This window comes from Prinia subflava, chromosome 2 (genome assembly GCF_021018805.1).
Source record: "Prinia subflava isolate CZ2003 ecotype Zambia chromosome 2, Cam_Psub_1.2, whole genome shotgun sequence".
In the NCBI taxonomy this organism is placed as follows: Eukaryota; Metazoa; Chordata; class Aves; order Passeriformes; family Cisticolidae; genus Prinia; species Prinia subflava.
Genome location: NC_086248.1, coordinates 44141602 through 44157411, shown reverse-complemented (window position 1 = coordinate 44157411; position 15810 = coordinate 44141602). Strand labels below are relative to the sequence as shown.

Sequence of the window (15810 nt, the reverse complement as noted above, 5' to 3'; positions counted from 1 at the left end):
CTGGAGGTGCTGCTTCCCCAGCAGCCTAGGTCAGCTCAGCAAACCCATCACCCAGAGGACATTTGTTTATAGGCACAGAGCCTGTTCCCAAGGCTGTCTGCTGGACTACCAACAACACTGACAGGCTGTTTGATGTGGTGGCATGGTGCCAGTCCATCACATCTTAGACCTTAACTCTGAAATCCTCTGTGGAGTGCTCATCTATAATCCCTTCATCTTGGAGGATGAGGTGGAAACAGGATCTCCAACACTTCTGCACTCAATTACTGTCTTCCAAGCATTTTCTTGCCATGGGGACTGCTCCTGGGCAGATGTGGGGCTGAAGAGTCTCTAATTGGGCCACCCTGTCCCCCCACATCCTTGCATCTCTAGACCATCTCAGAAACCATCTTTTCCTTCCAGGACCAACTCACATTGCCAAAGACTGAGAATATTTACACCCAGCATATCCTCTTAAATTCCTGCAGATGGTGAGGAGTCATAGAGAAAGGCAACACCCTTCCTCTGCACAGAGGTAACTTTGGGGCCAAAGGCAGCAAGGTCATGACAGGGACTGAATGGCATCAGCAACACCATCTCAACTCCTGGAGCATTGGTCAGTGTTGACAGCTGCTCACATATCATGACATACCCTGGCTTCTCTGCCAAATATAACCTGGCATCCTGGCTCATGCCAGCAATGGTACTGGACACCACAGTGACAAGGATTACATAACAAGATACCACAGGGGTATCTTGGAGGGTAATGCCCAAATTGTTTCCTTGTTGTCCCTTGATCATGATTCAACCCTGGGAGAGATGCAGAAGGCACTGGCAGTGCCACAGCACCTGTTCTTCCCCCAGGCACTTTGGAAGCAGGTCACCAACATTCAAAGCTGCATGAGCACCAGTGGAAAATATTCATGTTCACAGTTTTGGGAGGTGCTCACTACTCCTCCAGATGCCCCCAATGACTGCCTTTTGTCTCTTCATGTGTCCCTCTTCAGCTTTGTGAACTTGGTGACAAAGGACCTAAACCAATGAACCCCAGCTTTTTAAAAGTATTGGAAACTGAAGTTAAAAGCTCCACAAGAATAAGAAACTTGCACTCAGGCTGAGGAGTGTTTAAAACATGGGAAGAAGTCTGGCCCTTTTTTCCTCTGACAGGAAGCACAAGTGGCAGCAGCAAATCTGTGGATCATTGTGGACATTGCTAGATTAGAAAGTTCTTATGTTTGAGCACAGTAACCACACACACACACATGCATCCCTGAACACAAATGAGGACCACTGCTCAAAAGCAAAACAGACTATAAAGAATACACATGCAGAGAAAAAGGTTCTGCCAAACCCTTGTTCTGAGGAGCTGTTATGGTAGTCATTTCTCTATTTTTGACCAAGTTCTAACACCTCCTGTTAGAACCTGACACTAAAGCTCAGAAGATGGCATACTCAAAAGACTTTGCAAGTTTTTGTATTCACAGGCTAAAATTACAAGGAAAAGAGAGGCAAGTGAGGGCATCCCAGGGAAGACATAAAAAATGCTAAATCCAGTAAGTCTGTCCACAATTCAGTATCCAGTTAGACAGTATTTATTTTCATGACCTTAACTCTCAATTGCCTTTATTTCACAGCTGTTTCCCCTGACACTCTCAATGTGATTAGAGAGGTAAAGGCAACTGCATGAGTTCTCCCCATAAACTGAGTAAGAAGCTACTTGGAAGAGGGGTCCAGAAGTCTTTTCACAAGTAAAAATGGCTCAAACACTAGGGAAAAAAAAAAAAAAGGCACACCAATTAGCAAAATCTATCCTTGGAGAAGCACCCTGATTTCTTTTCAAAGTAAAAAAAAGGAAGCACGTGTATCTCACACACATCATGGCCTGCTGCTGCCAACACCTGGCTGCTCATACTTGCCTCATTAGATGACACAAACGCTTATTTTGTCATCAGCTGCAAAATTTATTTATAATCATTTGCACGTGTAATGGACATCCTGCTATAAGAAAACTCAGCCAGTAAATCAAAATGCACATGTTACAATGAAAACAATTAGTATGTCTTGTATATAAAATTAACTTATATTTTTAAATTTATATCAAATCTACTCCACACACTATGCTGCAATACAGCCTGTATATCAGTGAGCTCTCTGGAAGTAAATAAAAATATATTTCAGAATTAGGAGAGAAACAGATCAGATGGTGGATAGTCTGGGGAATAGTACGTATAGAAAAAGAACTGAGGTAATTGCATATTGGAAAAAAAACCAAAAGAAACCCAGTATTAGTAATGAGAGAGAAACTCTTCTGTCTTGGTTGCAGTCTTGACCAGGCAATGAACGGTAAACTCTTGTCAACTCATACTTCATGTCAAACAAAATCAGAACCGATACATCTCACTGTGGGAAGAAATGAAAACATAATAGCACATTGCTTTGGCAGCTGTCCCACGGTAATGGGAGAGTTCCACTTCAACTGCAAAAGCCTACCCAGTCCATGACTGGTGAGAAAGAACGTCATGGAACATAGTGAAGTACAGTGGGAACAGAAGATTTCTAGACTTAGACAAACCTTAACCAATTACCAAAGTGTGAAGCCTTTAGAGCATAAAGACTTGCTTTACACTGGATGCAGGAGAAGCCCTACTGCAGAAAACAAGCAGGGAGGGGGAAAGCACTGTTTAGAAGAATTACACAAGGAAATATGCCAAAGGTTGTCAAGTCACTCAGATCTAACTTAGAAGAGATTAGACATGTCCAAACAGGTATACAGACCTTTTTTTTTTCCATTTTAAAACCAAGCAAAGCCAAGAAAAACTAAACTAGAGTATGGCAAGTTAATCACAAGGGCAGTAATATTAAGGAATCACCCTGAATATATTCAACAATATCATTAAAAAAATTAAAACAATTCCAAGGAAAAACAATGACAAATCTTTGAAGACAAACCAGATAAAGTAAACAGGCATCCAACAGTGAGAAGTGATTAAAATACCTTTCTAACAGTAATTAAATATCTCTCATGGCCTAATTGTATTTTGTACTTTTAGAAGAACTTGACAGAATATTAAAACATAAATACTCATCACAAAAACCTTGATTACATCAGGCAACACTACAATGTCATCAAAAATACTCTGCTCTATATTTGAACTTGCTAGAGCAGATGTAGACAGAGAAACTGAGAATTTAAAGTTGCCAAGTTTTTGTTGGACACTTCCTGTTCAGTTCCTCCCTGGCAGCCAAAGCAAGCACCCCTGTAAGATGCAATCCTCCCTCGAATACCTCCGGGTGAGCCCTGAACTATTATTACTGCCTCCAATGCTGCCCCACTGGTTTCGCAGCTAGTGGGACATCCTTCCAGTGCCAGCAGCCTGCCAGCAGCTCCTGCCAGGCTCACACACAGCTCCTGAGCACTGTACTCTGCAGTGGGGAGGAAAGAGATACAAGCACATTAAATCTAGGTTCACTTAGCATGCAGAGGATTCATAAAAATACTCAGGACTAAAGTACTACACTGTTTCACAATGTTTATGCCTGAGGTCACTTTCTGGTTCATGTTTTTGTATTAAAGTGTCACTACCACACTGTGGTTAATACTTACAGGGGGAAAAAAGAGGACTTTTCACATAACAAAAGAGACTAGTTTATCATCTGACTAGATTTACTTCTGACAAAAACTTACATTATGAAGCATATGCTGATTTTCTAATTTTTTATTTATTTGTAAGATATTCCTAGCACCATGGCACACATGTATAAGTTTTATGGGATAAGACCCCTATTTGTTTTGAACTTCAGTTTATAAAAATGAAAGCATCTTCTAAACCATCCTTTGATCCAAAGATAGTATGTTTGAGCTAACAAATAGCTCTTGGAAGTCAAGATGAGAAGTTCATCATCTTAACAGAAAAAGCTGCATTTAGGCCTCAGAATTTTTTATGTTAATTTTAAATTGTTTTGTTTAATTTATTAACTATAATGAACCAGTAGACGGTACTGTTGTAACTCTACTCATTTTGGTCCTTTTGTATTGAATTATAGTGAAAATGTGAGGTCTCTCCCACAGAGTCTAACCTACCCATAAATTTATTTCAAATGGACCACTGAAAATCCTGTGTTGAAATGATTGAAGCTCCACCTTAACTCAAAGACTGTATAGTAAAGTTTTCTACTTGTCCCAAGACAGGAAGATATCATCTAGATCTTACTGAAGAACTGGTTAGTTCAATTACCAGTTGCTCCAAGCCACAGATACGTGGCCGAAGACGGTGCCAACAATGAGACAGACTCATATGAGTAATAGTGCAGCTCTGGCTGCCTTTGGATTTCTTCTCCTCCATCAGAGAGGACAGAAACCTCCATAATTCAGTTTGTTAGAACTTTAAATACAAGCATTTTCCTGAACACATCAGAAGGTTTCAACACAAATACAGAAGAGCTCTGGCTACACTCCATTTCTGACAGGAAACGTGACAGGAACCAGGGAGTCCATTCCACGTGAGTACACTTATTACCTGCAGGACTGTCACTTACACTGCATTTAAAATACTCCCCTGTGGAATGTTCATAGGCCTCTCAGTCTCTTTTAATTCTTCACCTCATACACTCCCATTAAGTTACACAATGACTAAAAAGCCTGATAAGTTCCACTCTGAAATTGCAAATGATATGTACTCATTCAGAGCTTTTGAAAGATGCCAACTTCTTTTTTTTTTTTTTTTGTCTTTCCTGCTGTTATTTACTATTTGCATAGTCAAAATCAGACTCGATTATTCTAGACATTTGATAAACACACAACCCAAGCCACCACAGCCTGGGAGAGACTACTCAGTACACTAACAACAGAGACAAAAGGTGTGAGAAAAAGGTTTCCTACTGGCTAAACGGAAAACAGACAAGGGTACCTCCCACTGAATAAGTTAAGGAATCCAGCCACAAATCAGAAAAATCTCACAAAGCTAACTCAGAATATATCTACAGGGTGGGGTGAGGCAGACGTCTGTGCTCAATGTGTCCAAGTCCAAGTCAGCCAGGTAAAAAGCAGCTGTAGTTCACAAGCCATGTCACTGTGTTAGCTGGGTGCTGTGTCTGCACATTCATCCTCCCAGGCTTGTGAGCTTGTTGTCAGTGCTGTGAAAACCAATCCATCAGCTCAATCAATCATCCTCTCTGCAGAAGGTGATTGCAGTACGCTGTTTTTGTTAATGGCAGACAAACCCAGCTATGTTGCTTCCAAACAGAAGGTACCTTGCTTCTAGACAACCTCTAACCCAGGGAGCTGAGACCCCACGTGCAGGGCTGCATCCAGCTCTGGGGTCCCCAGCACGGGAAGGACATGCACCTGTTGGAGCAAGTCCAGAGGAGGGACACCAAGTTGATGACAGGGATGGAGTTCCTCTCCTCTGAAGAAAGGCTGAGAGAATTTGGATTGTTTAGCCTGGAAAAAAGAAGGCTTCAGGGTGACCTAATTGCAGTCTGCCAAACTCAACAATTTTTTCCACTTCACCAAGTGCACAAGTCTTCAAAGAGAAGATTCCTTTTTGTTTCCAATAGAGAGAACATAAGATTGGTATCTTATCATTTCCATCCTTATTTTCTCCCCTACTCCTTCAGTTTTTGCACATAGCCAAGGGAGGTCACAAAGATGCTTCAACAGGGGACAACAGGGAAGCTCCTATACCATGGAGAATGAATTATTTGTACTTTTTATATACTCTAAAACAGTATAATCATGGGTGAATCATCAAAATATTCTTTTTGAAGATGGAGATGGCACTATAATGCTATAGAATCTTATTAATAACCATATGGTTTCATTTTATGCCAAATGTGTTTATACTGTACCAAAATCCTAAATTTTATCACAAGGATTACTGGTTACCCACTAAATAATTAATAAGTGGCACAGGATTCCCAGCCAAGGGTAGGAAAATGTGTCAGGACTGCTAATCACACAGCACCTCCCTGACTGTTACGGACTGTCCACCGTGGAATCCCACTGGCGGTTTTCAAGGAATTAAAGTTATGGAAACCAAATCAAACAGACCAGTAAAACCTTCTGAAAGTCAAAGAATAAGAAACTACAGTCACTCCCCTAGAAATCCATAGGTTCATGGTGACACATGGAATTACCTTGCACTTCTCAGTGCCAAGTCTCTGCAATTCCTTTGTCTTCACATTATCCTACCATCAAACATTATCAGCAGCATGCCCTTGTGACAGTGGGGGGCTACCTGTACATCTCCTGTACACGTAAAGTGTACAAAATTATGTGAGTACAGAGAAGGGCCACCAAGATGCTTATATGCTGGGATATGAGGCACAAAAAATACCTGGAAGAGTAGAAACTGGCTGCTTAACAGGAGCCAATCTCCTTGGAGGTGCACAGGGAAGGACTGAGGCGCGAGGGGTACAAGTTGCAGCATGAGAAATTCTGCTAGCCTTCTGCCAGGAAAAAACAGAAAACCTCCTCATTCCTAAAATGCAGGCTCTCCTCACAAGACCATGGATTTTAGAGGTTCTCTCCTACTTTCCTAGCATTAATTAGAAGTCATCTACATAGCTCTCCATGAGCCCTGAGATACTGCATTGTGGCACCTGCTCCTGGCCATAAAGAAGGGAGAAATGGAAAATTATGGCTTCCAATAGGCCATGCGACTTAAATGTTTTCTGCTCAGATGTTTATAGTCTGTGAACTTGGGCACTGATCCTTCTGGATTTGAATGGCATCGGACAGTATTCCTGACCTCAAGAGCAGCACCACAGATGTGGCACCAGCAACAGTTCAAAATACTCTGGAGACAATAAAGAAGTAGCTTACAAAGAAGAAAGACCAACAATAAAAAAGCTGGTTAAAGGATGCACAGGGCCCCTCTGTCTGCCTGTATTTCTTAGAGTACTTTAGGAGTGATTAAGCTGTACAAGGAGCACTCTAATAAGGTATCCTTACTAAAATTTTTATATTTTCTTTTGTTAAAATGTTGGAGACTGTGAAATATGTAAAACCTTCTTAAGAAAAGTTTTTTGATATTTGATCTTTGCATACTTTCAAGTCTAATAAACAAGAAAGAAGATTTAATCTGAAACAGACAGCCACCCACAAGCCTAAAGTGATGTCCAGGGGTTAAAAAGACAAATCACTTGTTGGTAGAATTGTCTTGTTAAGCTTTAGGGCCTGACAGGTTTCAGTGATCTCACACCTAGAGGGAGGTTAACAGAGTTGGGGAGAAGGATTTACCACTGACAGCAGACACAAAGAATGCAGAATTTATGGGTCACAAGGACATTGGGCAGAATCCCCACGATAAGGAAGAAACTAATAAACCTTACCCAGCAACTGTGCTGAATGAGCTCTGACTGGGTAAAAGGTGACTCTGCAGGGGGAGATCCCGACCACCGACTCACAGATCATTGACCCAAAAATCCATCAGCCCAAAAGAAGAGAAACACCACGGGACTGGTCAGCATGAGAAGTGAGAGAATCATTAACCAATACAAGATATAACACAAATTAATATGAGAACTGTGAAGCTTGTAGCAAATTAATTAAGGCTTTTGTTTGCTAAAATGCATAGTGAAATATTTTGGTAGTGCTGGCTTTGTGGGTTTGACATCCAGCACCCCATTCTGCACAGAACTGTAAAGAAATCAAATACCTTGACAACGTGTGTGGATTGGCCCCTTGCACACAGAGTAAAAGAACCTATTTTGGGACAAACAAAAATAGTAGTTGTACTTCTGGCATTGGGCTCTACCTGAAACTCAGGATTTGGGGGATTCATCATGTCTATTTGACAAATTTTCATACTCAGGACATTTTAAAATTTTAGTTTGATTGACTTTATAATTGTGAATTCTAAATGAATAAATTATTCAGGTACTAAAAATAAATTTTATCCAACTCATATTTTTTACATTTTTTATGTCGTAATTTCCAAGTACAGTTCCAGAATAATACAGAAAATGGTATCTTATTTTCTTTAAATAAATACTGTGGGGTTTTTTCTGGAGGGCACTATAGAAGGCCAATCTCTTATATTGATCAGTCTTTGCCTATCTTTCCCTTCTTGTCTCAAGGGAGCACCGAATGATGAAATATTTGATGACAGATTGTGTGAGCTCACAGTATGTGGCTGCATGAACAAACACATGTGTGAAGGTGTACACATGTACAAAGTGAAAGTTCTCTGGTGTGACAAATCCAAGATTCGTATATACAAAGATACATCGCTGTCAGATAAATTACACACATGCAAACCACTGATGACCTCTGTCTGTTTTGAAAGCTGAAGAAGGGATTTTTTTCCCTTGCACAGGAACACCTCTGGTGACAGAACAGGTCCTCGGGTTTTTATTCTATTTTTAAATGCAAGCTGCTAGAGGAAGAACTGCCTAGTATTAACAGTTTCCCATCTTTCCCGTGACAGGATTATACTTCCAGCAGAATTTCACTTTCCCAAGCATTACTATTTTGGCTAAACTTCTGCAAATCAGACCATAGGCATAGTAGTGTTGTCTCCCCTTTCTCCTGCTTGCCTTGTTCTCTTTCTCAAGCCATCTGGGAAAGGTTTGTTTCCCATGCTTTTCCCACCCATCCCAAGAAAATGCAGAAGTAGGGATCAATCCCAGTTCCCTAAAGAAACTTGGGAAGTCTTAACCACAATGAAATGAATAACAGAACATACTGAATAACAGAAATTATGCAAAAATGAGTCTCTCAAACCAGACTGCTTGTGAACAAAGAAGGTTCCTGAAAGCTGCACATGAAAAGCCAGAACATAGGTTTTGAAGCTTACAACCTTTTGACTTTGCACTGTAGCACCTCCTACATGGAAGTATCAGCCTATGGACTCCCTCATACTGGGTAACATTGATGGAATTCAGATGCCCAAATTTAGATGTTGGAGGTGTCACCTTCAGGCAGCTTTTAAAGTCAATGAGAAAAAACTTGCACTTCTAAGATGCAATTCATTTAGCCTGGTTTAGCCTTAAGGTGAGATGCATTGCACAGCAGACATGACTATTTGCCCTCCTTGATTATAAAGTGAAGAACTATTTCAGATGCAGATATCTAAATTAGAGGATATGGATGTCATCTTGTATATAAAATAAATTAAACTAATTATATTGACCCTTTCCATAACATACTAATTTCTATCTACAATTGTTGTCCTGCCTCTTCCCTGAGATCACCACAGGTAAAATAAAGTTCCACTCCTCTCTTGCATGCAAGCAGGAACCCACTAGAGTGTGCAGCATAAACTGCATGATGTAATTCTTGAGAGGATGGAGAGGGAGGGAAAGACTGGGCAAAGTTGTAGGAGCACGGATCAAGACAAGGAGAAAAGGAAGAGACAAGAGACAGATGTGTTGAGAAAGAGACTGAAAACTGCTGTTTTCTCATTCAGAGAAGTGGTACTCACTGAACTGGCATGCATTCAGTATTTAACATTGTTTTTAGCACTTCATGCATTACTAAGTGCCAACTGTACCTACCTGCATTCAATAAGAACTTTTTGTTTGTGCACCTTCCTGGGTGGTTTCTACAGTGGTGTTTTGTAATAGTAATTTCCCAAAACACCTTTCTATTTTTATTTGTCACTATTTCCAAGTGTGGATCTGACACACTAAAACCAGAGGTGCCAAGACTGGCACCTAGTTTGAGTAGGATAGAACCTGCTTTTCCACAATAGTCCTTGTTTTAACAGGCACTTAAATATTCAGTACAGAACTCCTATCACCTGAATGGAAGTCAGCAATACTATGGATCAGATTCACCTGGATACAGTAAGGTACACCATTTCTTCAAATAAGCATGCAACAAAGCCAGAAGCACCCAAAAAATAAGGAAAAAATCCTTGACTGTGAATGGCATAAGTCCACTAATTCACTTTTTTTTTTTTTTAAGGATTTTTTTTCTAATTTAAGTGGAAAAGCAAGAGCAAGGAAAGTCAGCAATTCTTGTGCACCACTGCAGTTAGGAATGTGGTGCCACTCTTCTCTACCAGGATCTGCCTTTCATACCCTGACATCCAAGCAGGCTGACCACGAAGGTACCAGCAGTCTTACTGGATCATATTTTTCAGACTGCCATTTGATTTTGAAAAAGACAAAATGAAAAAGAGAGTGTTTTTCACCCTGGTGTTTACACAGCCACCAAAGCCATGAAATCAGCAACACAGAAGGAGCAGCTGACATTAAAAGCATGCAGGAGAGACAAACTACTACTTTCATGGCATAGACGTCATTACATTTTCAAAGGACAGTATTTTTTAGTTCTTAAAAATGCAAAAAACCACAAATGAATGTTTTAGCATGTCAACCCTCTTATTTTAGTATCTTTCTAGAACTTTTTTTTCTATTTTTTTTTTCTAATTTCCTCATTAGGTCACAGTAGAGAAATAAATAAATAAAGTTCTGCTTTTAATTTTCTGATCATAATCTCTTAAAAGATCTTCACTCCCCTATAAAAATTAAAATACTGTCTTTATTCCTAATGCGTTATGCTTACATTACAGTTTACCAAGAATTATACATCAAACCAAATTACCCTTTTCCATTTCCACCTCCCACTAAGTGCAATCAGGAACACTTGCAGAAATCCATATTCGGTCTTACAAAAGAACATAGGTGAATGTTTCCTTTTTTTTTCAACCAGCCAACACACAGATGTGAAGTTACGTATATAAAGTACATTGAATTGAGGGTTGGTACTTTACAGAAAACTGTATAACAGTTTTCTACATTTTATTCTTGTAAATCAATTGAGCTACTAATGGTCTGTGTTATTACACACCTTGTTTTACACAGGATTTGTTCTTCATCTTTTTCCAAAATGTGATGCTACATGTGGGCTGTGAAGCATAGCTCCTTCACCTCTTCTAACACAGAAGTCACAGACGAATAACTTAGAGTAAGAATGTGGAAGTACGGAAGAGATACAGGAGTTTGTCTCACTGACACTTTCTTCACTAAAAATCATGTTTCTTCGCACTCACCATCTCATGGATGTGCATTTTCCACCCCAAGATAAGGTATAATTCCACAGTCTAACTTCCCTTGGATGCAGCCTAATGCTGTTTCCCTTCCCGTATTTTTATGCTATTACCGAACCCTCAATAATTTTTATTTCCTTGCAAATCACTGTAGAATAACAGTCACACGGGTTTCTTTGCCTTCACATATTTAGCATGTTGATGAAGGTGAGCTGAATTCATTTAATCAGGGAAGAAGAAAGTAATAAAAAGAAGGGGTGTTGCTGCTGGTAGTGTTTCTAACATGCTCGATATCAAGTATGTGTTTCTTGAAACTGAGGAAGTAATAACCAGTAAAAATACCCTCCTTTTTCACGGTGATTACACTGACACATCTTGGGCAAGAATCTAGCTACTGTCATTTATATGGTAGCCAACTCATAACTGGACCAAGTAACTTGTCTGGTCTTGACCATCAAATACAAAAAGTTTCAGATTCATAGGGTAGCACACATTTTGAGAAACACTGCTAAACAAACACACCCCAAAGATAAACAGGGGTTTTTTGTCCTTCTGCAGTCAACTTCCTGCTACGAAGTTCAATTCCAAGCCATCCTCTTCATTTTTCAAGTTGCCATTGGGTGGAGATTATTCAGTGTCCAAACCATAACAGCTGTATAAGGACATAGGTCCAAGGGACCAAGTAAAAACTGGTTTCATAATGTGATGCAGTTACCTACAGCACAGTGACAACTGTAGTTATTTTTCTTTTTTTTTTTTCACTGCACCTTCTTCTGTTTAGAGGTGCAAACTTGCAGCTTTTATCAGAGAGATTCTACAAGTTTTTGGTGGAAAAAGTTATCAGAGGAGTTCATCTGGCTGCCTGGAAACCCATGAATGTAGGAAGTACAACATAAATTTCATAGAGACAAGAGAATGCACACTTCTAACTTCAAGTTTAAGGGAGCTGGGATGCTTGTTTGGTTTTTATTACAAGATTTTTTTATGCCATGCTGGGTACTGCTCTTCCAGATAAATAATTAACAGCAAGGAGAAGTATTGGCTACCTGAAAAATAACATAAGACAAGCAAAACAGCTGCTGATGAGGTAATTTTTAAACTGGAGTATATCATATAAATAGGTGTCTTCAAACTGACAGCTGTCATGCTTGCCATGTGCCATAGCTAAACCATGGCCACTAATTAGGCATCTCCTATCTTCAAAGTCATCCTTATTAACAGGACACTCTATCTGTCCTACACAGTATTCTTGAGACCAAGCATTACAGCCTACCATGCATGTAATAAAAATAAAATACTTCAAACCATGTCTTTTGAGAAGTGCTATCATAATCTTCAACATATTTTAAGGAATGCATTTAGTGTTTTTGGCTTTATACTAAAAGCTTAGTTCACTCCATTTTTTAAGGGTGGTAGAAAGCTACACAAACAAGAGAAATTTGGGATAGAATACCAACTGCAGCTAAAGATGTTGACATACATGTGTATTTTCATGTGCTGAAGCACAAACCTAGCCTGTCATCAATAGCAGAAGGATTGGTTCCCTGACCAAAACCCAAACCCCCTGGTGTTTTGTAACAGGAGTTACAACCCTGTCCTTTCAAGAGACTTGCAATTATTGCAAGATTTCTCTTGTAATTTATGCATAGAACTTGAAAACAAATTTATGCAGTAAAAATATCCTGGTATCTAGAAGGAAAAGGAACCCACACTGTTGGAAAGGATGAAATAGAAAAACTTATAAATATGACTGCTTAGATATGAATATGAAACCTACAAGCGAGATAGAAATGAAGGCAAGCTTTGAAATGTAAGATACCAAGCCCTCAGCTAGTGAACAATGGTGCAGCTAGCTGGGGGCAATCTCCTTGATAAAACAAGACCCTCCTGCTTGCCAAAGGTGGAACGGTGATCCTATAGGCTGTATGTAAATGTTGTAAGATTTGTATCTTGCACTGGATTGGTTAGTGTAAATCAGAATATTCAGTGTTATGCCACCATTCATTTGCCCACATCTAGATATTCTATTCAGGCCCCTCAATACAAAACACACTGATAAAAAGAGCACAGGGCTCCAAGATACTGAGGGGCTAGAGATCTTACCCTGAGGAGTGGCTGGGCAAGCAGGTTCAGCCCAGGAAAGAGATGGCCACAGAGGGAACCCATCACCTGCCTGTCAGTATGCATGAAAGGCTCACCAAGAGCCACGGGGGCTCTTCCGTAGTGCATGGCAGGCGCAGCATAAGCTGTGAACTGAAATAGGTTCCAGTTTCTTCTACCAGAAGAAACTATTTCACACAAGGCAGTAGTAACACAGCTTGGCCAAAGTTGTTGTACACTCTCTCTTCTTGGAAGATTTCAAAACTCTAGTGGACAGTCCTGAGCAACTGGGATCTGAACCCAGAGCTAGCCCTGTTCGGGGCTCCCTTCCACCCTGAGCTAGACTGTGATCCCCTTCTGTTTTACCTGGCTTTTGGAAGGCAAAAGAGAGATCTGCTCCTGGCTGAGGTCACCTGCAGCATTGCCTTGAGTCTGGCCACTCAATAATATTCTGAAATACATCATGTACCTTTTTAAAAGTTCTGAAAAGCAGAATTTGTTTTCTCTTTCCTAAAAATATGTAAACATAAGGGTATTTTTTCCTTTGATAGAAGACGTTGGTGTTTAAAGTCCTCAACAATACATTTCAATACCAAACATAAACATCATTAGACTACACTTCAGTCAAGTTCTTTTACCTGATGTCTATTTTCCAGCAAGTACTAACATTTTCATACAGAACCACCTTCTGAAACTTGAGATTTCTCAATTTGAAACAAACACCTAAAAGATCAATAGCTTAAATTTTTTTTTTAATGTAGGCAGTACTGACAGCTTCTCACTGCTGCCGGCTTGTGATGTCCAGATCTCAGCAGTATTAACCAAACCCTTTCCTGGCGTAGCCTCAAGTTCACCGGACGCTACTGTGAATTGACCTTCACGTCAGAGGTTTTACTGCTCGGCAATCCCACGGTGTCACCGAGGTTCCCTGTGCTGTGGCCACAGGCTCCGAACAGCCCCCGGGGAATGCCTGTGTCCCCAAGAAGCCAGCATGCCCTGGATAGTAATTATTCATGGCAGACTTGGAACCACACTGGGGAGCAGCTGTGGGAAGCACTGGAGCAGAGTGCTGTCAAGCCCTTCTCTGTCATCTTCCTCCTCTACTACGTCAAAAAAAAAGCGAGCACAGAACGAGCCCACTGCCGCAGAAGAGTAAAAGCCGCTCACACACGCCGGCCGCCCTGAGGAGGCTGGTTTGGGCCAGGAAGCCTCCCCCTGCTCGGGGCACAGGGCTGACTGCTACTTATTCACACGGGCGCTGCTGTTTGTCAACACGGCTCCGCCAGCAGGCTGGGGCGAACGCGGGGCGGGAAGGCGGGACACGCTCTTCCCTCCTCGCCAAAAGACTCCCGGTCCCAGCTGTGCCCGGCCCGGCCCGCCGGTCCCCCCCGCCGCCCGCTCGGGTGTCGCGCTTACCGCGGGGCCGGGGGCTCGAGGGGCGAGGCGGGCGCGGCACCGCCGCCCTCCCGGGGATGCTGCTCCTTCTTCTTCGGGCGCCAGTGCGGGAACACGGGGCGCCGCTTGGGCGCGGCGGCGGCGGAGGGGCGGCGGCGGGGGGCGGCGGCCGCCCCCTCGGGCTCCGAGTCCTCCGACTCGCTGCGGCCGAAGAGGCGCTGGAAGCGGCCGCGCCGCGCCATGCCGAGCTCCGCGGGGATCTCCCGCCGGCAGCCGGGGCGGCAGCGGGGGGAGCGCGGCGCTCTCGGGCTCTCCCCGGGCATGGACGGGCCGGCGGTGGCAGCCGCCCGCCCCGCTGTATGCGTTTAATAAGGAGATTCCCTCCCTCCCTGCCTCCCTCCCTGCCCACCGCCGGACGCGTCGGTCCCTCCCCGCGGAGAGAGCCGCGCCGCGCCGCGGCAGGCGGGCTCCCGCCGCTCGCACAGGAAGGGAGCGGCCCACGTGTGATCCGAGCCCAGGTGCGCATTAGGGGCCATTATCTTGTTGTTGTTTTCTGCTCACCCTGAGGTGTGCCCCGCGCCCCGGACACTTGTGCAAGGCGCGGAGAAAGGCTGCGCGCCCGCCCGCACCGCGGGCTCCGCATCCTCCCGCGGCCGCCCCCCAGCCCTCCTCATTTAAGGCGAAAAACATGAATAAAGACGGTCAGCTGTACAGCCGAGGGGCTGAGGAGCCAGCACACCCCAGAGCTTGCAGCGCTGCTTTTTGTCCCGGTGCCCGCCACATTAATTAATTAGCTGCTTATCCCTGTCCCTGGGAATAAATTGGCTCTGACCGCGCTGCTGGCTCGTTATCCCGAGGAGGAGGACGAGGAAGGCATTCCGCAGGGAGGCACCGCCGCTCCCGCGGGAAGGTCGGGCTGAGACACCTTGCAGCGCCCAGGATCGTGCCAGGTCGTATCGTGACCAGCCCCTGCCAGGACCTGGCGATCCCATGTGTTCCTCGGTGCTTTTAAAAGGATTCTTCTCTTAAATGACCCCGAGGTTCGGCGTTCCGTAGGAAACGCTGTTGCGCGCTGACGGATACCGTCTTAAATTGAGTCTAACAAGCACGCATTTTTGTGATGTACGGAGCTTTTAGGTTTTAGTTCTGATATTTGCTTGTTGTTGATAGGACATGGATGTTACAATTCTCTGCTAAAAATTGTAAAATAACATAATAAAGATGTTGGAAGTCTGTATTCTGGAAATATGCAATGGTCATAATCAGCCAGTAACTGATAAACACTACATAAATTGATGGATATAATTAATGCTGGGTTTTTGTGGCAGGAGGAAAAGGA

The 15810-nt window shown here is 42.7% G+C and overlaps 1 protein-coding gene across 1 annotated transcript in view; it reads right to left on the bottom strand.

Annotated features, from left to right (window-relative positions):
* Positions 1-15525, bottom strand: part of CRYBG1 (crystallin beta-gamma domain containing 1) — a 98129-nt gene extending 82604 nt beyond the window's left edge. Inside the window, exon 1 of the mRNA XM_063389731.1 lies at positions 14493-15525. Within this exon, the coding sequence (XP_063245801.1) occupies positions 14493-14794 (302 nt within the window). The 5' untranslated portion in view covers positions 14795-15525. The remainder of the gene's footprint in view (positions 1-14492) is intronic.
* Positions 15526-15810: the final 285 nt, after the last annotated feature.